The 27,637-nt window shown below is 43.8% G+C and overlaps 1 protein-coding gene across 1 annotated transcript in view; it reads right to left on the bottom strand.

Moving 5' to 3' along the window:
* STOX2 (storkhead box 2) overlaps positions 1-27,106 on the bottom strand; it is a 143,925-nt gene extending 116,819 nt beyond the window's left edge. The window contains exon 1 of the mRNA XM_054514572.1: positions 26,740-27,106. Coding sequence (XP_054370547.1) covers positions 26,740-27,106 — 367 coding nt within the window. The remainder of the gene's footprint in view (positions 1-26,739) is intronic.
* Positions 27,107-27,637: the final 531 nt, after the last annotated feature.

The following is a 27,637-nucleotide window of genomic DNA, read 5'->3' as shown; positions in this document are numbered from 1 at the left end:
TAAAGAGTAGTAACAACATGCTATCCACGCTCACAGAGTGTGCCTCAAGACCCCAGATCTGAAGAGTCATTCATCAGTAATTTGCTAGGGAAAGAGAAATTGGTATTCCCACACCCTTTGACCTTGCTTCCCATACCACCCAGGGAAACAGGGGCACTAATATGCCTTGACCCAGACCCACACAGCAACTGCTCAGGGCTGACAGATGTGTATTTCACCACATACCTATGACAACAGTTTACATGGATTAGCTGGTTTGACTCACTTCTCTTTTGAAACATGAATACATCTTAAAATTACCTAGGAAGTGGCACTGCCTGTGTATCCAGGCTCCCTGGTCAGAAAAGAAAAAGGTTCCTTTATTCAGGTTTGAAGCATGGTTTCCCCCTGCAAGTTTTCATTCCTTCTCCCCCTCACCTTTTGAAGTGGCCAGCTGACTAATGCCAGTTGTATTTGCCATGCTGTAGGTCACAACCCAACTGGGCAGGCTGGCGGCACTGTCCAGGTAGATATGGGAAGTCCAGGTTTCCCAAACATGGGTGTTCCTCTGCGTGGTCAGACAAACTGAGTACATGTAGTAGGCCAAATAATTATATAGCAAGCTCATATTTGGTGCTTTTCATCCATACACTCCAAACACATGAAAAGAGAAGCAGTGTATTATTACTATTATTGCTGTTTGCTATATGGGGAAACTGAGGCACAGAGAGATGAATTTCCCTATTTGGTTCACCTAGTGGGTTGGAACAAAGCTTGGGAGGGGACCTGTAGCACAAGTTTGAACCTAAATAGCAAAGAAAACGAACTTATTATCTGCATTCCATCAACTGCTGTACCATATGGTTAGCTGTGGGCACGAGTCCAAGCAAAGCACCCAAATGACTCCCTGAGCTCTAATGCAACAAACAAAACCCAAAACTTACATCCATGTATTAACCAGTGTAATCCCTTAAGCTTTGCCTGTGTTTCTGCTGACACTATGTTATGAGGATCTATGCTGAAAATTTAATGAAGGATAAACCCAGCAGATGAGCACTGTCTCTAACACTACATATACCTGATCCCACCTTCCCAAAGCTCTCAGCTTCCAAGAAGATTTTTTTTCCTTTGACTACAGGCTCTTTCCATTCCTGCTAAGATAGTACTTTACAGTATACTTTAACAAAGCATTTGTTAAAGAGCTAAGAGCACCTTGGTTCCTGATTACATCTCAAGCACGTGTCAGGAAGATACTGCATATCCTAATTACTCTTTATCTGAATCAGAGATTCTGAGATTTAATAATTCAGAGTCTGAGACACAAGAATGAGCAAGTCTTCTGTTATTAAATATTGTACAGTTTACCAAATAGAAGAAAAAGGAAATGAAAACCAGATATAAATGACGTTTGTTTCCTTTGAAAACTGCTTTGTTCTGCAGCCCCACTGCTTGAAGCAGATGAACTCATGTACACCAAGAAATGAGGGAAATTAATCAAGAGATGAAGGGCAGGAGAGGGAAGCCTTTACATGGGAGCCCTGTGCTGAAGGGCTGGATATGCAGAGATTTTTTGTTATGTTTAAAATGACATTTTCTTGGGCTTCTGCTTTCAAATCTTGAATCAAGCAACCCTGGATTGCAAGTTCTGCCCTTGAAGACCTGCCAGAGGGCCTTCAAGGAGAAGCAGGGAGAAGACAAAAGGACATACCATGACTGCTCCACTGACTCTGAAATCAGACAAGCATGCCCAAACCAGAGTGGATGCAGCAACACTACTTCATGTCTCACATCCCAGGGCTTCTGCTGCTCTGTATATTAAGGGTTTGGGCATTTTACCCAAGAAACAAGTGGTGACAATGCTCACCATGCATCCAGGGGTAGAAAAAGCAGGTACATTGACAAAAGGATGTTTCTCCATGAAAGCTTACTTTTTATGTCCTCCATAAATTTGCAGACACCCTGCAAGTAATTTCTGAAGTGGATGGGTTTTTTTGTTTTTTCTTACAAAGGTCAGCATAAGAATTTAACCTCACTGAGAGGCAATGTCACACTAGGGATAAGTTCACCAGAGCTGTTAAAAAATATTTCAGTACCAGGTTAGGATGCTGTTTATTTCCTAGGCTAGACTAAAATGTGGAAGCACCCTTATGTAGAAAGGTGCCCACCTGCCTTAGACCAGGAGGTCAAGACAAGGAGAACCAAGGCGAACAACAAATCAGAGCAGCTGTGCCAAGGCTGGGCATTGACAAGGGGCTGGACATGCTACAGAAATGGCATCTCCACACCAAGGTACGAAGGTATCCAGTGGAGGCAACCACTGGGGGCATTTCAATATAGCAAAAGTAAGGCCCAGCCAGCCCAGAAAGACACTGCAGACACACACAAATGAGCCCTTCCTCACCAGCTTGGTGGGCAAGGGTAGCACAGGGAACAATACCTGGCAGACAGGAGGAAAATGAGGCAGGGCCTGGAGGAGCTGAAAGAGCTGTGCCAAGGGGCAGTGACAGCAAGTGTCCAGTGCGGGTGAGCCGATGGCTGCACAGGCTGAGGCCGGGGAAGCAGGGCTCTGGTATTTGTACACGTGTGTGCCCGTGTGCCTGCGTCAGGGCAGCCGGCAGCAAAGAGGTCCCAGTGATGATGGCAACAGGTAATTATAGCCTGCAAAGGTTGGAGCTCATAAAAATGGAATTAGATTTCCTCGAAAGTTTGCAGCTGCCGGTTTTGCACGTAGTCTGGACGCAAGGGATGAGCAAGAGACTGAACAGCCACTCACTTTGTGTCCAAATGGGATAGGCAGGCAAAAACTGTGATAGGATCAAGAAAAGGCATTTGGGAGGGAGGGGTAAGGAAATGGCTCATACCACCAGTAAGCTACTGAGGGGAGCATCAAGAGAGAGGCACTGAAAGGCTGAGTGGGAAGCAATGAACAAAGAGAGCAGGTGAGCAGTATGGAAAGGGGAGCCAAGACCATAGAGCAGGCTGGAGTACAGCAGGCAAGAGACTGGACTGGTGAGAGCCAACAGGAATCTGCAGAAAAGGAGCTGGGAGAACTGAACCAAGGGCCAGCAAGACATCCAGAGAGGTCAGTGAGGATCAAGAGATAAGGAAGGAGGAGAGTTGAAAGCAAAGCAGTCAAACACAGATGGCAAGAGGTCACAGTGGCCTGGCCAAGAAAGGGTGTTGAGACAGAAAGGATGTGCATATAAATCAAAGTTCAAGGAGAAAAGTTTCCTCATGCATAGCGAAAAGACTGTAGGGAAGACAGAGGAAAAACCCCAGAACTTTTATATATCACAGATATCAGAACCCCAAACAGACATAACCCACAGGCACAAGGCAGGAGTTTATACTGGTGTTTTACCTTCTGCCTGAGCCTGAAATACTTCAGACCAAACATACACATTTTATAGGGTACAATTAAACTCTGCTCTCCTTCCCACTCCTCTGCAGAGGAAAACCAAAGCCTGCCAAGATCCCTTTTACTCCATCATTTCCTTTCTTACTACACCATGAAACTAAACAAGCGCAGTAACAAGATTCAGAGAGATGCGTGTTTATTTCCCTTTGCTGCGTGGGGCGCAGTCCAGCCAGAACAACGACGACAATTATTTCCTACAATTATTACCACATTTCACACCCTTTCCTCTGGGTTATGAGAAGCAGCACCCCTTCCTTGACAACACCTACAGTGAGTTTCCTTCCTCACCAGAGACCTGCCATTGGTCTCATCTTTATGGATTTTGCACTCTGCCCCCTCCCCCTCCATAAAAAAATTGAGTTTCCTTTTCTACCAGAAACAACTCAATCCTCAATTTCATCAAAATAAAAGAATTCACTTGGCAGTTGTTAAAATAATTTTAAAAACAATCAAAATCTCATTTACACAATTACTGCCCCATTCAGAAACAAAATCTGGTTCTTTAAACCATCACTAATTTCTGGCACAAGGCCCTGTCTGGCCCATCACAAGTAACACAAGGCTGTCTATTTGTCTGCCCAGCAAAGGGGACTGTTCTGCATGTTCTCTGCAAGAACAGCTTTGATTTATCTTCCTCATCACTACTTGGTGCTACAACACTATTCCCTTGATGACACTACCAGTTACTTTTAAAGGGGTGGTCATTTTACCCCTGCAAACTTCCATCAAATGCACTAATTTAGGCAGAAGGGATTTCCCAATCTCTTGGTGCAATTCTGAACTGGCTTAGTTGCAGATCCTCCAGGGGTGTATAAACACTGAGCCAGAGAGCACCAGCCACTTCTAAGGGCTCTCCATCAACATTCCTGTCAAATTTACTCCAAGGGAATGCCATAACAGTAGAAGGACATGCAGTAAGGTCTTCAACTTTATTTTCATTTTGTAGATGAGGATTCTTGAAACAAAAACACAGTTTGTTTTCCCAAGGCCTGAAGAGTCAGTCACAAGTCACAAGGAAAAATATGGTCAGTGTGAGATGTTAAAACAAAATACTTTGAAACAAATAGATATGCTTTGCAGGTCACATTTAAATTCCATGCACCTTGTCATCTCTCTGTATGGGAAAATAAATAATTTTATAGGAGGAAAATGCTTTATCTCAGTTTGACCTAAACACCCTGTGCATTAATGGGGGTGATTTGACCAGAGTTATGCAGAAGTTTGCACCAAGGGGCAAGAAACCTCTTCAAATCACAGTGCAAAATGAATGTTTTTGAACCAAAAATCTCCTTTTTCAGTACAAACGTAGTCTGATAGCTAGAAGACACTTGCAGGCACATCTTTGCCAGACACTGCCCATCCACAGACCCAAACACATCCTCCCTTGGATCTAGCTTCAGCTTCCTGACCCACCTCCCCTTCCTCCTTTCCTGGTAACACTCTTTTAATTATAACTGAGATAAAATAACTAAATGGCCACTAGCAGGCTAATAAGCACAACACACCTACATGCCTAATTTCAGAAGATTACATCAAGCATTCCTTGTCAGGCTGAAACTGCTCACAGGGCTGTGGGATCAGCACTTAAACAAAATATGTGTATTTTGCAGGGGAGAAAAAGCAAGAGGGGTAGGGTCCTGTATCACCTTTAAACAAGGTCATGGGAGAAAAATACAGCTATTTCTTAGTCTTCTTTACCTGTCAGATAAAGTGTGTGTGTCTAAAGTGGGCTGTGGCTAAAACACAGCCCAGCCTGACAGCAGCACTCAACCACCCTGCATTCTTCACTGGGATAATTACACCCGTAATAGCTGCCCCTCTGTTCTGCACTGCGTCAAAGGGGTTTGCCTTTTGTAACATAAACCCAAGAAATGGCTTAGAGAAACATGAGTTAGGCTTTACCAGTCATCCAGCAAGACACACAAACCTGCACTTCCACAAGGCTACTAATAAGCTGGACAAAGCCATCACAGAATCAATTAGGTTGGAAAAGACCTCCAAGATCAAGTCCAACCTACGAGAGAAGCAAGAGAGAGGGTGAAACCAGTACGTTTATGTAGGTCAATGCAAGTGAAGATGCAGGCTGGAGTGCTGCTCTGTAATAAAGTTTACCCACAGCAAAGATAAAGGCCTGATTTTACAACATTCTGCCTCTATTTTAGAAGTGGAGAGCAAGTACCATAATGCCAACAGAACACCACAGGGATAAATCCTCCAAAATACACAGCAAAGCAACCTTACACAATGGCAAGGAAGCCCACTGGATTGCACACTAATACATCTTACCTCATCTGGGATTTTTAGTGGGGAAGAATAGTTTGGAAGGAGAGAAGAATGGGAATCCAAAATGCAGTGATGAAACTCACCTCCTCAAGAAGCCACTCTTGCCTATTCTGTTCACATTTTGATCAATAAATACTCTACATCCAATATCACATTACGCTTACAGATTACTTCTAAATCTTTAAGTCAGAGAATCTTTTTGACATCCTGCTTACACAAAGGCCAAAGCCCTGAAACCCCAGCCACAATGAGGACATACTGCCACCACCACAGCACAATATACACATGTACATGTACAAGACCCACAGGATGACTTACATGGGATTTCCTCTCCAAATGAATCTATAGCCCAGATGTTCTCTTCACTTTTATTATTACTATCCCATTTCTTTCTTTCCTTTCTCTCTTCCCCCTGTTCTCCATAACACTGACACCAGACATAACCCATACAGTGATGATGTCTCTTGGCCACCAATCTGGTTGGCTGGGCCAGCCAGATCATGCAAAGGACTAAGCTCTGATATCAGGATTCACCTCTGAAAGTTTTCATTTTCTTAAGCTTGAAGACCAGATTCCCTTGCATGTAGATGCAGCATAAATCCTCCTTAATACACAATCTTACTTTGTGTTTGCAGGTATCAGTGCAATAAATGTTTTGTCAACAAACTGTTTGGTGCACTGCCCAGCAGATTGAAGCATAAGAGAGTGGTTATCCCAAAGCACGCATGGGATTTAAAGATTTCTCCTAGGATTTAGCCTTTCACAAGGTGCTTTGCCACTGTAGGACTTGGTCCGGCTAAGCCACACTAGCAGGTACAAGTAAAGATTTTTAGAAAAATATCCAATAATGCCAAAGCCACTGCAGCAAGGAAAAACTACTGCAAAGGAGTAAACATTCCAAAATTTCTTCTTTCTGCTCAGTCTGCCACACCAACATCTGAAAGCCTTTTTCCTAAAGCTGCCATAAGTCTGTCTTGCACACAAGCAGAGCAACTAAGAGTGCAGTCCCTAACATGCTCAGCTTCCCCTCTCACTATCCCAACAAATTCCCAACACCCAGCATGGGCTGGACCTTGCTCCCCAACCTATGGAAGTGAGCCGTTCCTCTGTTCCACCACACCTGGCATTTTGGATATGCAGGGCTCAGCTGTTTGTTTGCTCTAGGACTGGCTAAGTAAAGCAATTTTTGGGGACACACCATTATAGGTTGTGTCTGGTCTAGGTAAGTCCTAGGAGCACACTGAAAAGCTCTTGCCTCAGCTCAGTACATCCTGTTCAACCAGTCCTTGAGCAGATTTGGGCAAAGGAAGATTTCCAAGTAACTGCTGCTCAAACCATCACATGAGATGGTGTAAGAAAGGCCTCTCTCAAGTGAGCATCCTGCTACTTGGAAATACATTACTTATAGAGGGCCCAGCTACTTCTGTCCTTTCTACTACCTGTTGCATACAGTGCTATACAACAAGCCAAAACTGGGAAGTCATTCTTACTGGCTCACCCAATCTTAAGGAGTGACACCAATAGAAAAAAAGCCCACTTTGGCTGTCTCACACCATGTCATTTGCCATGCTGAATTATTCCAGAAGGAAAATTAAAAAAAAATAAATAAAGGAAAACAGAACAAAAAACCAAAAACGAACAAAAAAATTCCTAAGCAACAATCAGAAATTAGCAAAAATCCTAAATGAGATCCTGTGTGAGATCCTGTATTCCACAGAAGTTCAGCAAGTATATTTTTAATTGTCAAATAGTTTCACATCACACAGGTAGCAATAAAGCATTTTTTTTTATTGGAGGTGCTAATGAACTGTTATCCTTGTCTTGCTCATGCTATTCAACAGACATGACAAAAGAATTCCCTACATTTCCCTAGGTTTGCATGTTATTCCAAATGGTACTTCATGGTCACGCTATGGAAAATATTCACATGAGTAAACATGAGAGTCATTGTAAGTATCCCTACGAAGAGGCATTTCATCTCCTCTGCTGGCATTTGAAGAGACCAAAAACCACTAATGTGCTGAACTCAGTTTGTTCCAAGCTCAGCATTTTTAAATAAAACAGCCCATTTTGAAATCAATACTGTAGCAAATACCTCCTTTCGTAAGGAGCCCCTGACACCAAGAACCCCTGGCTTCATGTAGGTCTTTACAACTCTATAATGAGCTCCTGAGAGGTCCCCAGGTTTTTCTTTCAGCACTGGGGGCAAATTCCTTAAACTCACTTTTCTGGTCCTTGAAGCAAATTATCAGATGCAGAAAATGATGCGTCTGTAAAAGCAGAAGGAAGATCGTATAATGGGCGGCATACCAGTGCACTGACCCCCTTCAACCCACGAGGGGAATTCAAACCTGCACCTCCAGGCTGGCATCTCCTGCTCAATGCAGCCATGCTCTGCTTCTCATGGAGGAGGGGCCCTGCCTGCTGTGCCTACTGCCCCCCTCTTAGCCCAGCCACACTCACACAGCTCTGAGACTGCAGGCCAGGTACTGCCCTGGCCCTTGAGACTCGGTGGCCACTGGCACAACCCAGAGCAGAAAAGGAGCATCTCCACACACAGCTCCCAGGAACTCTGCTGGGAGCCACCTGTGACTACAAAAGCCAGCTCCAAATTGATCACAGGGAGCCAGGAATGGTCAGGCAGCACACAAAGAAGTTCTTGTGTATGCCAAATTTTTCTTCTGTGAATGTATCCATTTACTTTTGAAGAGAAAAGGTTCAGGTTTGGGGGGAAACAGATTGTTCTGTTGTTTGGGTTTTTTATGAGAAATCTTTCATGTAAGATATGGAGAATACAGAAGTCTAAGACATTATTTATTCATTGTCTTATTATTTTTATTATGTTTATTATTTTATTTTTTATTATGTTTTCTGAAAATACTGCTCTTTCGTTTGTTTCAGACTTACCTCCTATATTTTAATTTGATGCCCCAAATCTTTACATCAGAAAAAAAAAAAAGCCCAAACAGAAAAACATCATTGCTCAACTTCTTTTCTCCCAGGACTTATAATGCAGTTGGTCTCCACAATATAGCTGCTACATGCAAAAATTATTCTCCAAACCTCAAGAATATCTGTCCTTGCATCTCTTCTAGTTTTCTGGCTTTTTAAAATTAATATTCTACCACCTTCCATTTTATTACCTAGTTCTTAAACCATCAGTTTGTTGGAAAAAAACTCCTAAACATACATTAAGTTCAAACCAAACTGGCAAAACACTAAGTTTCAAAAAAATCAAAGAGGAAGCTTAAGTTCCTGCCTTTGTTCTATTTATTTCTATTCAATTTATCTTTTTGTTATCAACTTAAGTATGTTCTGAAATATTTTCCTATTCTTTAGACAGAAAATGTCCAAGTACTTTGCTGCCTTTGCCTCAGTACTTCAGAAAGAAGACTGAGCAAAAACCTTTAGTCCAGTTGTCTGGTCAGCCAGAAAAAACACTAGAACTCCTGCAATGGAAAAGCTGTGAGCTTCAAAGAAAAAAATAAACCTAACCATAGTTAGAAGGTGATTCACACCCTTGCCTTTAAATATACCTAACAAACATGCTCTTGAAAGGAAAAAAGACATTTTAATTGCATTTGTCGTGCATCTGCATTCTCAGTATTGTCCAGTCATCAGCATGGTCATGAATGCCAGGAGTGTGGGTGCCCAGGTCACCACCACAAACAATAACAGACAACCTGACATCCAACACAAACATGGGATGAGGAATGAAGTTATTTAAATGAGTGGTAAGTGGACTGAAAGAAGGAAATACAAACTGCATCAAACAATAATCCTTTTAACATAACATTTATATTTTCCTCTCCTTGTTTACAATGCACAATAATAAATTTTGCAAATTTCCAAAGAAACAGAATGGTGCTTTTACTTTCAAGATGTCAGGAGTTAACAGTGTGAGATAGCTTGCCCAGACACTGCTAGCTAATCAGAACAAAAAAAAAAAAGTGCCATCGAATAAAGCCAAAACACAGACTCCTATCTAATAAAGTCAGGCATGCCCTTACCAAAGTATTAGTCAGACAGGCAGCTCTGGATTCTACATTTAGAAATGTAGAAAATCTTGTATATATTTGCCTGGGCTTGCAAATGCCACTATATCCCATTTCTAGCAATGCTTTGGGCAGTGTATTTTGTATGAGTTGCACCATACAAATGAAAGGTATATAATCTTTCTCAGTTGGCAGCAAACTTTGCTTACACATATAAACTTCTCAGTTGCTTAAACGTCAAACAGAGTAACTAGGACAGCTGAGCAGAGAATTGCTTGATTTTATCCATTGTCCCTTCTACAATTCACTGAAAACAGCCACTTTAGCACCACAAATAAAGCTACAGTTTGTGCAAAAGAGAATAGAAAAGTGAGGAAATGGATATTAAAGAAAGAATCAGACAAAGTGCAAAGTCTTTGTTTAATATATTCTTTTTCTCCTGTGCTCCTCTTAGCTTGAAGCATCTCTACTTCTCATTTCACTGAAAATACCTTCTAACTCCTACTATCAGTAGGAAATTCCCACTGATGGAAGTAAAAGTTGGATATTTCATGTAAGAAGGGATGGGAAGATCTGTAATTCCCAAGCCTGCCTCTTCCAGTAACCCACCACAGTTTAAGTAACAGCTTCTACAAGTACAAGGGTCATCCATCTACTTTGCTTCTCCCTTTAGCAAGACCCTTTTCAGATCTGCTGTGGTGCAGATGCCCAAATCTACTGACCAGGCACACAGAACACAGCCAATCTCACCAGGAGCAGATTAATAGATCTGCTATTGTATTAGAAATTGCAGCAGATGAGCCAAAATGCTCACAAACCTTGTATGTTTTCTGTGGGTTTACTGATGTACTGATATACCCTGGATATATATATCTAGGGTACTTTTATTTCTTTTTGTTTTTATAAGTCACTTATTCAGACAATGAATTCTGTGAAAGTCGATGAGCCACATTTTCACAGTCCAAAGGGTATCTGTCAGACTGCAGAAACACTAATTAAAGTATGAATGGTCAAGGTTTCCTCCTCCCCTCTATTCTGAGACCAACTTCAAGGACTGCAGCCTCCATTAAGTGCTTTCTGCCACAGCTGAGGGAAGAATAAAGTAAAGAGATAAGAAGAAATGTTGTCTAAGAGTAGTTTGAGAGTCTAAACTCTGATGAAGAACATGATTTAATGATCTGATTAAAAAGACTGTGATTGCACAAGGAGCAGGTCAACTGCAGACAGAAAAGTCCCAAAAGAAGTGGGAAAATGAGGTTATGAGAGAAGAAAAAGCACTTAATGATTTATTTTCCATAACTTCCAGTCACCAAGTCATTACAACTTCTCAGTATGTAAAATTAAAGAAAGGGCAGGATTACTGGACATTTCAAAAGATCTATCAAGATCACCTAAAGCAGGTATTGCTGAGACTCTAAAAAAGCTTAAGTCAGGGATTAAGTGGTTCAAAAAAAAAAAATCTTTCCCAAGACAAGCGTGGTAAGTAAAGCTCCTATAAAAAGCTTCTGGCAACTAGAGGTCTGTCAATCACCTTAAGGATCTGTCAAAACAGAAATATATCTGAGGCAGGCTGGGGAAGGAGTTACACTTCTTTTTTTTAGACACATTTCAACTAAAGGCAACAGCTGCCTAATCTCGTTCAGAACTGTGCATTCAAAAAGGTATTCCATGTGCCTCAAGAAAGCCAGTGTCCAAACAGTGTGGGTGGAAGAGACAGCCAGACAGCACTGGGTGCTCCCAGGTCCCCCATTACGCAGAGCAGCTGGAGGCAGAAAGACCAGGGGAACTTGTTAGGCAGGAGCCAGGGCTCCAAAAGCACCCGTCCACAGCAAAACATGTGGGAATTGGGGAAATCATCCACCAGAGCTTCTGTTGGCTGCTGCTGTCTTCAGCAGGGCATTACAGGTTAGATGATGGGAACATTTTACCCCAATGTCATGGCTGTAAGCAGGAGGTCAGAGCAGAGACCCATGGAGGTCTCTTCCTACAAAAATTACCTTATGATTCCACACATATTTTTTGAGGACTATAATGCAGAGAAGATAAGGCAGCAGGTCCACAGTAATTTATCCTGAACTCTCTTTTCCTCTCTCCTCACTCCAGGTTAGGTTTTCACCTTTGAGATGGCTCATTGTGGGCTCCCATGTCAGAGCTAAGGTGTGCTGACCCACACCTGCTCAAATCACTGTGGCAGGGCAGATCCAGAGGGAAGTTCAGTTCCTGCTAAGTATAAGGAGGGCTACAGTACTGCAGTCAAACATCTGGAAATGGACCTGTGCCTTCCTCAATGAAGTGTAAACAGAAAGAAAAATGGCAAGTTAGGGACAGCACTGGCACAGATCAACTCAAGCACTTCCCACATCTATCTACTAAGTCCCTGTGTATGGAATATTAATTCCAGTATTTCAGGTGGGACGTGCCTGGCCTCGTCTGACCCTCGCTGCTGGGCCAAAGGCTGCAGCTGTGGTGTTTCACCCCAGAGATACCTTTGGCCGGCTGGGTGCTGCAGCTGGCACTCGGAACAAATCCAGGCAGAGTAGGAACTCAGTTTACCTCTGGTGGAAAAGGTTCAGGCGATGGTGAAGAGAGAAAGGAGAGGATTCTATTGTGGAGTCTTAATCCAGAGTTTTATTGCAGGATGGTAGATCTCTGAAACAGCTCCCAACAGAATCCAGACCGCATGGTCTCGTGTCCTTTTAAGCCCCGGGGACAGGGGGAGGGGAAGGGACAGGTGAGGCACCAACCAGGTGTGAGGAGGGGAAGGCTCAAGGGATAAAGACACTTGGACAGGCCAATGAGCCCGGACCTGAGGGACATCGTTTGAACTTCTGCCAACCACACGACGCCCTTGCTGAATGTTAAGATTGATGGACGGCTCTTAGCAGGAGGGCAAAGGGGGAGGGGAAAGGTTGGCACACCTGAAATGGCATCACACTGCAACACCTGTGGTTGGTTTCTCAACCCCACTTTTCCCACACTGTTTGGCATCATGCCCTGCCTTAACCATCTCATGTTTTTAAGAATCAAAAACATGCCCTTTACAAAACACACGGTCTGACTTCAAAGCATAGTATGGATATCACCATATCCATACCAAGAGGCAACTTTTGAAGGCTCAGCCCCAGCTAGCACCTAATGCAGCCAGTGGAATTTCTGGAGCCATCAGGAAAGACGAGATGTCTCTGAAGAAGGTAGAAGCAGGTAGAGCAGAGCCAATAGGAGAATGATGATGCTGCAAGCAGTGAGGCAGGTAGGCTGTGAAGGGATAGGCTGTTCAGGGCACTTTATCAGACTGGTGTGATCCTGGCACAAAGCCATTGCTGGAGAAGATGACAAGAGCTTACATGCTGGCATGAGCTTTTAAGCAGAGAGATAGCATTGAGAAAAGGTCAGTCATGGATAAAGGTAAAAGTCAAACTTGCTAAGCTCACAGAAAAAGAAATTCAAAAGGCAGGAAGCAAAAAGCCCTGAGGAATTCACTGCAATAGCTCAGTTTGTAAAAGAGAGTTACCGTATCCCAGCACTGCAGTCTGGATAAGGCCAAGCTGGCTTTAATCCAGGAACTCAAGTCTCTTACTGCAGCAGCTCATCACAGGCTCCCTGAGCAGCAAGGGGAGTTAGACACTGCTGAAAACCATAATTATTGCTTGAGTTGAAGAATGCAAACCACACCTGAGCTGGCTACTTCAAAACTAACTCAGATACACTTATGTTCAGCTGAAACACATGCAGGAAAAGTCAAAGAGCCCAAGGCTGAAAGAAACCTTAGTCATCTTGCAGAAGCACTGAGACCTGTGGTTTCAGGAAGGGAAAGGAAAGATACCCCACAAGATACCACTTCTCTTTCCACCTCTGCTTTTCCAGGACAAGAGTAGCTCACTTCCACAGATGTACTTCTGAGCATTGCCACAGAGAGAAGAGACCCTACTGACAAACCTTAAAAGGACTGCACAGACAAGCATTCTTCAGTAGAAGATGCAGAGATGTCTTGAGGGGCAAATTTCGTATTTTCTTACCACAATTAGGAAAGAACAAGCCTGCAAGAAGCCATATACAGTACTAAAAGCTACAGGTAACACCAGACGAGAATCACTATCTTGCAGTTTATTAAAAGAAACATCATATAAACCATGAGAAGCTCTAGTCCCCTTCTGTGCAATCACCATATTATATGGTATATTGGTCATATATCAAGAGTACAAGACTACAGACTGGGACAGTATGACATGTCTCCTCTTACACCTCTTGACCCATTGGGCCCTGCTCCCATTTTCTTAGTTAACAACCAGAGCACATAAAGCAAGGATAGCCCATTTATGCACTATTACACATTTATGGCTCCAGATTCAAGCCAAACACATATCTACGTATCTGCAATTGCAAACTCACCACAGCTCTACTAAAACTTTCAAGACTTATGCATGCAACTCATTCATGGAGCAGGCTGAGGACTGCCACAAAAAGTAATTACTATTGCCCAAGTGGTGAGAAAACAAGTAAAGCAAATCCAGGCAGGTTTTGAGCAAGAATTCTTTGCCTAGCTGCCTATTTCCAGATTACCTCTCATTCACTAATAACCTCATATGTGTGTATTACTATATAAGGTTTTGCACTGTGAGAGCACCTAAGGGCTTTAGCCCCAGCTCAGCACTGCAGTGCCCAGCACATCAGTGTGACAGAGCCACCAAGTTCTCTGCCCCAAGACTTGTGCTCTCAAACACAAGGCAAGGAACAGTGCTTGGACCAACCTTTCCAGCCTGCAGTCATCAAATTCCCAGTCATCCCTGCTGCTCCAAATGTTACCACCACAGGTGTCCTTGAAGAAAAGAAGATGAGGAAAAGGTGCAGAGCTCAGAGTAGCTGTCACAGACGATAAATTGTGAATTATTTGAAGGGAAAGTTTGGTAAGTCTGCAGCATACTCATAGGGGATCACAAGCTTCTGCTGTGCAGATACCTGCACATTCAGGTGTAAAATGGTGAGGTGGGCGAGGTCAGGAGTTTTCAGCTTGGGTCTGCAAGTTCCCAAGTGATTTGTACTCTTTTCCAAATGGTCCACAAAAAGATAAAAGTGAAAATTACCACTTACACTTGCTGTATTTTCACTGGAAACTCAGCAATCTGCAAACTAAAGAAAAGTGAAGATCATCACACTAGTGGATTGTTACTCACCAGGACAGGAGGTAGCATAAATGACCCAAATGGGTGCACAAGCCAACAAGCAAAAGTGCTCCCAGCACAAAAAGAAAGGAAAAATTGAAATAACACATCCCAGTTGTTAAATATTGTCCTAGGTAGTGGGAAAAGTTCTGTCAAAATTATTTCCTTTTAACCCCAGTCACTCATCACAAAAATGAACACTGAAGCCTGCACTCTCTTTTCTTCCATCTCACCAGATGATTGGTGTCTAGTGCTTCCCAACAGACAGGATATGTTTTGGCCTTTCTCTCAACGCAAACACTGAAGAGACTGGAAAGATATCACTGGGATTAATTTAAGTAACCACTGAAACCTGAAGCCCAATGATTATCTGAGCAGAAAAATTGAAAAGACTCATGTGCTGGCACACAGATGAATCTTCTTTCCCCCTTTAAGAACAAATATGTCATTGAATTAGACTAGTTTGACAGAGAAAAGCAGAACAATGATAGATGTAGTGATTCTGACACTGAAACATTTTACAACCATACTGCACTTGAAAGGCAGCCAAGAAGCAAGTCCCTACAGACCTTCCAACAGCTATTTGGCATCAGCTTCACTGAGGAGCTCTATCTGCACACCTCTAGCAAAGACAAACTAACAATAAAAAAATACCTCGGAAACCAAACCAAAGACCTTGAATTAATAAGAAATCTATAAGCTAAAGGCTACAAGCTGCTGCCATAAATAAAAAATGACAAGATGATAGTCACTAATTCCTACACAAGGAAAGAAATCAGAATGATTGTAGGTCAAGTTGCCTACTTTTTACGACTTTTTATCTAGTGACAGAGTATTAATTAAGACTTCCTCTTCATATTTTTATTGCAGTATTAATTAATACCTCCTCTTCATATTTTCCTGAAGTCACCAACAAAAGCTGGGTAAGCTCTTCTGCTATTTAGTTCTCAGAGTACTATATACATCGAAATACAAATGCAAAGAATACCAGTTTTGGATTCCCAAGCTGAATTCTCAAAGGGCTCCTGGTTTAGACACAGATGACCACTCTGGGATTAACCAGGAAGAGATTCCTCTGGCAAATCTCTTAACAACAGTCAGGTAAATGCAAGAATATATGACATGCCTATATTCAAAAATGGTGACTCCTCTACCAGACTCAGACTTAACTTACTATAAGCACATGTGGGGATCTGTACTTTGTTGAATCAAGACCACTCAAAGTAATGGAAAACCTCTGTTCATACAGCACTTAAAGCACTACACACACCCTCACACACATGTCTATATGAAGCAAGCCCAGCTGAAAATTGCGCTAAGCTTTCAGCAGGGAATACTTAAGCACACAAAATTTCTTCAAGAAACACTGCAAAGCTTCATGGCCCTATGACCCCTATGTTCTTCCATCCCCATGCTGCAGACACATCACAATCTCCCAAAAGATGGAGATATCATGTAGCTAGACCCCCTAAGAGAATGCATCAAGTACAATAAAAGTATCCATTTCTCATAAAACCAGAACAGACCTGACACCTATCTACCTTGCTTCCCTACCACAGTATGTCCAAGATTATCTCATTTCACTAAAAGGGCTGGCTGCCTTCCCTTCTCTTTTGGTCTCCCACCCTTTCCAGATGTTCATTTTCATAAAGGAGGATTCCCTACAAGGCTGACATCTGGTCTGAAGATAACTGTTTGAAAAATAAACTTTTTTCTAGAACATCTAAGATTGCAGAGCTTTGGAGCTATTTTTCTTCACTCTGTTTTCATCCACTGTTTAGCCCTTTGTGACTTTTCCTCTCTGCAGCTTCTCACAAAACTACAATTTTTCCCTCAAGCTACCTAGGATTTTTCAATCAGTAACATCAATAAGATATTTCTTTTTATCCAATAGGATAACTGTGATAAACCAGGAATGATGGCAGTGAAGTTTAGTGTCCTCAAAGCTTTTTCCCTCCCCACTTCAGGGAGAGTGGTGAATGTGCCCCTTTAAATTCTTTTTTCTATGACTAAACCAGGGAGAAAATGCCTTCTCCCTTTTATTTATTTTCAATAACCCCTTCTGCTAATAATGTCTAGGATGTTGGATACTGTATCTGCTTTAAAATAGATCTTAAAATCCTGGTTTTCAACTGGTTAAGCCACCTTGTGAACATGTGACTAACTAGGACATCCCTATAGCCCAGGTGAGTTGCTGACTTCCCAAAGCTAGACCAGGGCCATTCAGGTGATACCAGGCATCTGTAAACATCTGCTCAGGTTCATCCAGCTGTCTATAACTTTCTCCTCCTTTGAGCCATATAAACACTGCGTAAAGGGCAGTCCACCAGGACCTCCTTCCCGGTGCTGTGAATATTCCACCCTCTGCTTTGAGCTTGCAACATTGCCCACATCAGCCTGGACCACCTCACTGGACAGGGACTACTTGCAAAGCCTTACCAGGAGTAGCAGGCACACCAAGTGGATGGAAATCTTCACATGGGTGCTGACCTACTCCTGATTTCACCAGCCAGCACCCTCAGATTTAGCAATGTGTACATGTTGCCCTGAGCAGAGACTGTGGAGACAAAGGAGGCCCTTCAGGGAAACCCAAAGAAAACACTTGGCTTTCTCTTAACGCCAGGTATTGTTATTTCATCTGTCAGTGAAAAGGGAACTTGTTTGGGCATAGCCCAAACAGCCATAGCCCATTTAGCCCTGCAATATGCACAAGCAGGAGAGCAAACATTTAATGCCAGACTGCCAGACTGGGAGTCAGGGGCATGGTCCAGTTCTACACAGGGTGAAGAGTGGATGGAAGGACTACTGGCACCCAAAAACCACAATAAGAATCATTTGAGTAAAACTCCCCTGAAAGAAAAGCAATTAAAAAAACAGAAAAAAAAAAAAAAAAAACCTCCCAAAAAACCCAACTCCCACCCCCAAAACTACAAAAAAGCCCCACCAAACATACAGAAGTTTGCTGCAGCATCACATGGAGCTTACAGGACTTCAGTTACTCCTTTAGAACTCAAACACAAGAAATTAATAGACAATGATGAACCTTATTTATGTCAAGTTGATCTCTTTGTAAAGGGACATAAATAATAAACTGTATGCCCTGCTACTGGCACAGTAGCAGGACTCTGTAACCTCATGTACCCAAGGATACTGTTAACACAAGGTAAGTAGACACGATATTTATTAGGCCATTAAGCCTTTTTCCCAGTGACCTGGAGAAAGGCTGCTGCATCCAGAAATGTACTTCTTCTATATTCTTTGCATATAGAAATATATCCATGGATATTATGACCTTGATTATATTTCAATGATAATCTGAAAAAGTGAATATTAATTTTTCTTCTTTAGCCAAAAGTTTTGCTATACTTGCTATAGGGCTTTTTAAAGAACAAAATAAAAAAAATCCATTTTAAAAAAGAAATACTCATTTTATAGCCCCTCAATAATACCTAAGATTCTGCTGCCAAATCTCAAATACACTGGCAGCACCCAGCTTGTTCTAATGCTAATAATACATTGCAAGTTTTACAGCTCCAGTGAAAACACAGTCCTTGCAGTTTCACTCCTTCCCAGGAACCTCTGAACACCCAGTGAGAGAAGACATTGCAGCACGTGCAACTGCAAGGCAGCTGATAAGCAGGAGTTACTGGAGCTGCAGTTACTGATGAGGATGGACACAGCAATGCAACTGCCCTGCTACCAGTGCAGGGGAAGAGAGATACTTGCCCAGCCCCAGAACATACCTTTATTCACCTTCTGCTGGCACCAGAAGGAGCAATCAGCCTGTCTCGTGGCCAGCCCAGTCCTGGAGCCACTGTGGTTTAGGCCATGTAATTGTCAAAGCCATTGGGTCACCATCCAAGAGCCCATTCTGCTCTCTCTGTGGGATTCCCCACACTGGGGCCAGCAATGGGTCCTTCAGCATTCTCATCCTCCTCTAAAGACATGCATGAGCCAGAATATGTACCCTCTGAAGCACTAACAGTTACCAAAAATTGCTTTAAAGCTTCTGGAATATACCCAAACCAAGCTCTTTGGGTAGAGGCATTTTACACAGTCACAGTATATTATAAAGAACGAAATTTGGAGTTGTTTCCCAGAGCTTAAGTGAATTGGCTTCCACTTCTAAAAGAGCAATGTTTGATACACCTGCAAGTCTCTTTATCAATTATCTGATGCTGGAATTCAAGGTTAAGCTAAAAGGCTGCTGTGTTTTACTCCAACTCCTGCTATTTTGGTACCCCATCCTGACCGCACGTGTGAGAACAACAACCAAGTCTCATATTGCTGGATTAGAATTCTGTCCAGAAAATACCTTACAGAAGTAATTACTCTGTGCATTAATTTAGTGCACAGAATTCTAACTTGCTTTCATAAGAAAACCAAATATAGCTTAATAAGTGTTGATAGTAATATTGCACCATTGCTTTTCTGTTACAGGAAAAAAAAACACAACTAGAAGAAGCCCTATTCAGATTCAGGGTAGTTGCTGACTTTTGAATGCATGCTCAAATGCTACTGTGGCTCAGAACAGGACCCCAATTTAAAAAGGAGGCGTGAAGACCTGCTCGAATATCAACATGAAACCACTTTGTTTCATTAAAATATGTGTGTTTGTACATTCTTTGCATTCAGATACTTCTCATCCCAGGTCTCAGGTGAAATCCCAAGTCATAAATAGAGGGATCAAGTACAGCAGACAGAAGAAAGCATGTTTACATATTAGGTGAAGGGATTTTATTCTAAGAATGTAATAGCCTTAAAATCTTTCCAGATCTGGCCCACCCAAGGAGCAGTTTCAATACCGGAAACCAGAGACTGTAATAACATTCCCAGCAGTCAACATAGTTAGAAAATAATCAAAATATTTATGTTTTTGTATTTAAAACAAAGAAGAAAAAGTTTGAAGACAGCTTGAATTTTCAGAACCCTGTTAAATTTCTGCAGAAAACTATTAAGTTTTCCTTCCATCCTCACATTTCACAGCCTCAGTTTCTGCAGAGGAAACCACCATCTGGTTGCAGTTTTCATTTTCTCTGAACACTTTAGGCTTTCCTTGACTACTAAAAGGAAAGAGAAGTCTGCCTATCATGTTTGCCATAGCCAAAGGAAGGAGTGATGTTGCTTGGGAGGCAGCTTTTGATGCCAGGAGTTTTGGAGGACACCCAGTCCACCTGGGTTGCACCTTTTCTGCCACACTCTCCAAAAGAGTGTCTAAAATGCAGACGAGAATGTGGCAATGCTTTGGCATATCCTGTCGGGGGACAAGCTGTGATTCTGCTGACTTGCAGAAAGGAGGAGAGATTTGCCATCCAAACTCATGGCCTGAGGAAACAGCCCCAGAATTGCTGGGGGAGAGCGCCAACTTGGTTATCATTGCCTTTACAAAAGAGCTGAAACAAAAAGCTGCCAGTCAAGCCCAGGGACAGCAGTGTTTTCAGACACAGATGACCCTTCCTAGCACCCTTCTCTGTGCACTTAATGCACATTTCTCCAGGCTCAGGGAGCACCTCTCTCATAGAGACACACTGAGAAGACTCTGGGAAGGCCTTCTAGTGCCTTTCAGTACCTAAAGGAGGCCTGCAAGAGAGCTGGAGAAGACTTTTTGCAAGGGCATGTAGGGATGGGACAAGAGAAATGCCTTAAACTGAAAGAGAGAAGGTTTAGCAGAGATACTGGGACAAAATTCTTTCCTGTGAGGGTGGTGAGCTGCTACAACAGGTTGTCAAAATAAGCTGTGGCTGCCCCATCCCTGGAAGCACTTAAAGCCAGGCTGGATGGAGCTCTGAGCAACCTGGTCTGCTGGAAGGTTCCCTGGTCACGGCACAGGGGTTCGAAGGAGATTATTGTTAAGGTCCCTTCCCACTCAAGCCATTCTATGAATCAAAACTCATTTAAAGCAAAATTTTAAACTGTGGCAACATGCATAGACGGTCTGTACTTTGTCAACTAAAATCATTACAGTTTGATAAGTAAAGTATTTAACAACATAACCATTTAACAACATGCCTCTTATTAGCAAATTACAAAGACGGACAAAAGGGGAAACACAACTGAGTTTTCATGCCACAAAATGGCAAAACTGAGAGGGCAGGATGGAGGTGCTTGTGACTAGCAGCTCCATGGTTATCCATTGCATGGCCCCTGGACACCTCATTCACTTCAGTCTTCTTAAATCCAAAAATGACTATGTAAAAAAGAAGAGTGGGACAGATGGAAAGGTGATTTAGTGACTGGTCTGGTGGCACATGATGCTGGCAGCCCAGGAGCCCACTTAAGTGCTGGGAATAACACCTGACAAGGGCTTCATTCAGTGCACACCTACTGTGCTGCTCCCTGGCAAAGACAAGGGCCCTTTGAGGAAGGGAATGAGGAGCATTTAATTAAAGACCAGACCCTCATGCGCAAAGAGATGGAGAGAGTGAGAGATCTCTTGCTTTGTCAAAGCCCCATGGCCAAGGGCTGCTCCCGGCCACCACAGCTCCTTTACACATTGCTTTTCACACAGAGCATGCACTTAACTTGCAGGGCTGGATGACTTATCTGCCACAGGAAAAGATGCTTTGCTACACAATGGTGCTCTTTGTGGGGAGGAAGGAGGTGGGGAGACAGTACTAGCTGGCTATTAACCGTATAAATCCTTCCCTTGAGTTGCACAATGAATACCACAGATCTGTGTATTTGACTTTGCTTGTTCAAGAGAAGCTGCTTGGAGTGAAAAAATGAAATTAAATAGGCCATATCTTTCCTTCCCTTGTGTTTTTTACTTTCACAATACATTTTTGATGACTAGCACTAGCCTCGCAGGCCATCCACAGTTTTCTTTAAAGAGCAGAAAGCAATTCTGACTCTAAGACTTCTTTCCCACAACACAAGCACAAACCACATACTGAGAAATCAGGCACTTTATATGCAGTCCATACTCATTTAGCTCTTGTGTCTGTCTCCCCAGTCTCTGAAAGCTGCTTTTACAGATTACATTAAAGGCCCAACCCAACACTTGTGAGCAGTGAAGTTCTTTACTCAGAGTTGGGAGTAAATTCATAAGCACTTCAGCCTGGCCATAAGCTTAAGTTTACCCTTTATTTTCAGGCTGCAACAACCACCTCACAATTATAAAAAGTGCTTAGTGAATCTCTAACTGGCTCTAGGTTGGAGTGGTAGAGAAGGAGAAAAAAAAATTGTAGTTTAAATCCACCGAATTTCCCATGGTAGGAATACAATTCCATGTCAGGCATACAAAAGGTGTAGTTGAGTGTGTGGTAAAGTCAGTGGAGGTTTTATTACTATGAAACCTAATGCTCCCTCACTGAAAAGAAATTTTCATTATATGAAGGAGATAATGGGGAGAAAAATTTCATGATTTATAAATGCCTACAGATGAATAACATTTTATGTCCAACAGTCTACACTTCACCATAATCATCCACTAATGACTGCAAAACTTATTGTGAAAATTACCAAACCTAAACTGGTGGGGTGTTAATTTAATTTTTTGGTGGCATGAGAGGATATGGCAGGGAGAGGAAAAGAAAAGGAGCACTTAGCTCCAACTCCCAGTGTGGCAAAAAAAGTTTCCCCCCTACGCCTGGCCAAGCAGGAACAATGCACAACAGCCTGGCCCTGCCAACTTTGCTGAATTATAACTCCTGCTAGTTAGTTTAATTATTGCACATACATTTCTTAAAAACTCCATCTGAACATCAGCCTTCTAATTGGAGAAATTGCTCTGGGCATGGCCAAAGGGTTGTTATAAAGTTTGGTCAGTTCTTTTCAGGCAATCTTTACAGAAGGGCATGGCCCTTCTGCGAAGCGTATGAAAACTTCTCAAAGATGCCCATTGTCCGTGACACAGAAATCAAGAGAGAGAGATACAGAAGGAAGTCTCATCTGGGAACACAAAGGGAGATGAAGACATGAAAATGAGGTGGAACATCCTGCCAGACTGACAGCACCTGGCACAGAAGAGCTGAAAAGTTAAAAAAAAATAAAGAAACAGCTCTCAGGATGACAAATATTTGTGAGTGCAAATAGAAGGTGTGTCAAAAAAAAGAAATATTAAAATACTAACGCTCATTAAAGACTTAAGTTGCAAAAGTCTTGCAAAGTTACAAGAGAGCTCCCGAAGACAATGAATTTCATCACTGGACCTATAGATTTGCATAAAGCTTCCTTGACCCCCTAAATCAACATATTAAGCAAGTGCTGGTTTGTGGATTCTGTTTATTCAAAGACTACTTATGTTTCCCAAAGTTTCCCATCTGCCAACTTATAAACCTCGATACACCCAACAATTTCCTAATATCCGAATAACTTTGATCACTGCAAAACTGGTAACTGAGCAAGCTTTTATGGTGTAACCATTTAGTTCAAGAAAACTGCCAGAGGAGTAAGTTTAAAAGTCACACATGAATCACTTCATCTGCCATACCCTCCAGCCCTAAGATGTCAATGCAATAAGCAAATTTCTCATGTGCTTCATATTCCTCCTGTATTTAATTCTCAGGTCTAATTTTATAATTCAAATCTTCAGAGACTGGAATCTCATGTGGATTTTAATCCGTTCACTTTGTAGCTCAGGTACAGCTGCACTGATCACAATAGGACTGCCCAGTCCCTGCTAACTACATGCATACTTTCATGAACTTTTCATTATCAAGTCAGGATTACTTAAAGGTGGGAAGACTATTCAGCAGTGAGTCTCTCCTGGTTTACATTTTACAATTCCAGCAGCAGAAAACATGATATGCACACTAGAGATTTAGCATTCCCTCTTCCTCACCAGCTATATTTTCCTCCAGTTACTATTTCCACAGCTACCACAACCCACCAGAGCCAAGGCACTTGACCACAATGTAAAAGAAACACCAGCAACACCAGCAGAGGCTTGAAAGCCAGGCTGCAGTTGTGATTTCTGGGTCAAGTTAGCACTTAATATAGGGGAAGTGTTGTCCAAGGCTCTCTACTACCCATGCATGGAGGTTGTGCAGCTGAGGAGACCTTTCTGTCCCTCGTCCCATGCTAGACAGCAGCAGGAGGTTGGGATGCTGTCCCCACACCCACCCTGGGGCAGGCAGCTCTTCATCCAGCTACTCCATCCCAGCTGGACTCCAGGGGTGGGTGAGGCAAAAATTGCCCCCACCTGACTGCACAAAGAGACAGCCAGCTGAGAAAAGAGACAAGAACCAACCCAACAACTCATCACAGCATTGTCCAGGTATTTCAGTGGCCCTGGGGTGCAGATAAAGACCCTCTGGTCAGTTCTCCCCATGCACACCCCCCCCCACTGCCCAGGCATGGCAACCCCTATGCCCCCAAAGCATGAGGACTACCAGCTGGACCCAGAGCAAGAGAAAACAACAATGTCACCTTCATCAAAAACACTATGCCACTTTTCCCCCTTGACCCTACCAGTTATTTATTAACAGGAGTAAAATATTACTATTCTGCAACTCCCAGCAGGCAGGTTTTCCTATCAGCCTAAGATACCAACCACATTTTTTAAAGCTGAAAAGCTTTGGAGCTTTTCCTGTCTATGTGTTGTTTGCTGCTTTAATGAAACAAAGTAGATAATAAACTGTGAGAGAGTTCTTCAATAAGTCACAGCCACTTACACATTAGCTACCTAATTATGCTGAAAATACAATTACATGCATTTAAGCAGATGCTCATGCCCACAGGCCAAGCCCATTATTTTGACAATTCTTTAACTTTACAGTAAGTGCAAGTTGAATCTACTTAGATACAAGACCTGAATTATCAGTCTGGGAGTGGAAAAAAAAAACAACGGAAAAAAAAATAAAGTCAATCAGTTCCTTCCATCATATTTAGCACAGCTAAGGCACTACACAACAGGCAAGACTCCAACAGGTCCCTGCTCTTCTTTCATAGCCTTAAATCAAATGCTGAGAGGCATTTGCTATTTTTAAAGCCGAATGAAAAACTCTGGCTCCAGTCTTTTGTAAGTTTGCAGCAAAGATAACCCCCAAAGGAATGCATATTATTTGCACACCAGTGAGCTTACTTATTAACGTGAACTTCTAGCAAAAGTTTTGTTTCCATATTTTAAGATAGGCCACAAAGAACTGTTTACATTTCCTGGGTGGCTTTAGTAAAGTCAAGGTCAGAAAGCACCTTTCCATAGCCCTCCTGGGCAGCAGGCTGAGGAATGTCACCCAATGAGCAAGGTCCAGGAACACCCCAGAAATCAAACACTGACCCTGATACTCCATCAGGTGACAGGGCCAGTCCAAAAGCTCTTCATCCTCCATCCAACTGCAGCCAAAAAGCCCAGATGAGCTAGGCTGAGCAGCTAGCACTAACCACTGCCCAACTCCTTCCCTTCTCCAGATAGTGGTGGACCACACAAAACTTTTCTATCATCAGAACAGGATTAACCCCCTGCTCTGCAACACTGTCTTGTCATCTGAGGTTCAAAGGAAAATTTGCTATTATGGGGAAAAAAGGTCCAACAGCTCATTTTTAACAGGGCAACTTGTCTTGACCTCCCCTCTCAGCCCAGAAAAAATTGGTAATATTCAAGAAAATCTGATGGGGAAATAGTGAGTGACAGACAAGTGTCTGACAACTCTGCAAGAGACAAGACTGCTAATAACCAGAAATTATATGAGTCAGCATTGCTTGTTCAAAAGGACAAAGGCAGCTAAAAACATTCAAAAGCCAGATTAAAAACAGGAAACTGGGAAACCTCGAATATTTAGGTTCCATTCTTTTCAGGAACCTTACTCAGCTAATTTTTTTTAAAAATAAATGCATGGAAGTATCCTGATTTAAGGGTCTGAAACTCCCAGCACAGAGAGAGAGCATCTCTAGTTTTGTGACCTGTTCATGGCGCCTGCTGCACAGGACATAGATGATATAAACTGTACACAAGGAAGAGACAGTTTGCCTCACCATCACTGCAGCAGCCACAACAAGTAATTAAGCCAGCAATAAACCAAATTCTCACCATTTTCCTTCTCTCTACAAGAGAAGCTGCATGTTTCAAGCTGTGATGAATGTTGAGTTGCCTTAAATCTTAAGAAAAACTTCTGCTCTGCTGTTCTTATACCCACTAAACAGCCACAGCTTTATATCTTAGGGTTTTGGGGTGAGGGGGGACGGGGGTGGAGGGGTTGGGTTGTTTTTTTGGCCATGTTTGTTCATTTTTTTCATGTCAAAATAAGTGCTGAAACACTTTTGCTCTCCATGCTAGGATTTTTTCGTTTCCCAGAGAAAATTCAGGATGAGGTGTGCTTTGTCCTAGGCCAACGCTCACTGATGGGAATCCCTTAGGGAATCACACTGTAACTTGAAACTTCAGCCCATCACGGCACAACAGCCTTGTCGTTGATAGCCTCAAAAGCCACCTGCTTGCACCGCAAAAAAAAACACGTTATTCATCTCCTCCTACTACTACTTCTTGCTGGGAAAGACACCTTCACAGCAACGCTGGGATACAAGTTTGATATAGCACATAGAGCCGAATATAAAGGAAAATATTGTTTCAGCACACCTGGAAATACTGAACAAAACTTTTAACTCCCGAGCCAAGCAGCCCTGGGAGCACGCTGCGGGCGGAGCCGGCCCGTAGGAGGCCAGCGGGCATTTCACCCTGCAGGGGTATATTCCAACCCTTCCAGTTTATGCTTCTACCCTCGCCCGCCGAAGGGAACGGGGACCGCGCCTCTCCTACCGACCGTACAGCCGTGGCCGGCAGCTCTCCCGGAGAGCACCACTCAGCCGCATGCCACCGCTCCCACCCCGGCTCACCCCGTCCGCGCACATCCACTTTGGGAGCTAAAACCAGGCCCCCCCTTGCCTCCCCCGCTCCCTGACCCCGCCGGGCCCCTGCGGACGGTGCCCCGGGGCAGCTCGGGGGCCCGGCCCGGCCGGCGGCACCTACCCAGGCACTTGATGTGGAAGCCGCTGGGGGGCTTGAGGGAGCGGCGCGCCCAGCCCTGCCGCAGCACCTCCAGGTGCTCCTCCTTGCCCTGCACCAGCAGCACCTGCTCGTCTATCCAGCCCAGGAAGAAGGTCTCGGCCACCGCCGCCGTGGCCCGCCGGTCCCAGAAGTGCTGCATGTTCTCCCGCTTGAAGTCCGCGAAGATCTCGTAGCCGATGCGGTGGCGGCCCAGCTCTGCCGCCGGCCCCGCACTGGCACCGGCACCACCGGCACCGTCGCCCCCCGGCCGCCCCCCGGCCGCGGCGTCCAGGACGATGGCCAGGGAGTGCGGGGCGATCTGCAGGCACTTCTCCACCCTGCGCGGCATGGCCGCTCACCGCCCGCCGCCGGACACGGACACGGACATAGCTCGCCGCGGCCGCGCTCCTCCCGCGGGCGGCTGTCCGCGCTCCGCGCCGCTCCGCCCCCGCCGCGGCGCGGCCCGGCCCGGCCCGGCCCGGCCCGCTCCGCCCCCGGCACACCCCCGGCGCGGTCCGGTGCCGCGGGCGAGGCGGGAACGGCATCCCGCCGCTGTCGGTCCCGGGAAGTCCGCACGCCCTGCAACCCACCGCTCCCCGCCTGGTGCTTCCCTGTCCCAGCACGGGAGCACCATCCCTAGAAACGAGCCCGGCTACTGGCCCTGCTGGTAGTTTAGGCTTCTCGGCACCATCCCCACTCCCCACCTTTGGGAGACCCCTCACCCTTCCCTTCCACCAGTGAAGCATTCCCCAGCCACAGCCAGATTATCCCAGCAAGGCTTATAATTCTTTATGGTTTTGTTTCTTCCTGGCGCTACACATCTGTAAGTAACATACACAGTGAGCAGCACTGACCCTGCCATGTCCAAACGCCTCTCTCT

This window comes from Molothrus ater, chromosome 4 (genome assembly GCF_012460135.2).
Source record: "Molothrus ater isolate BHLD 08-10-18 breed brown headed cowbird chromosome 4, BPBGC_Mater_1.1, whole genome shotgun sequence".
Taxonomy (NCBI): domain Eukaryota; kingdom Metazoa; phylum Chordata; class Aves; order Passeriformes; family Icteridae; genus Molothrus; species Molothrus ater.
The sequence above is the reverse complement of the archived record's forward strand: the minus strand, read 5'-3'. Positions and strand labels throughout refer to the sequence as shown.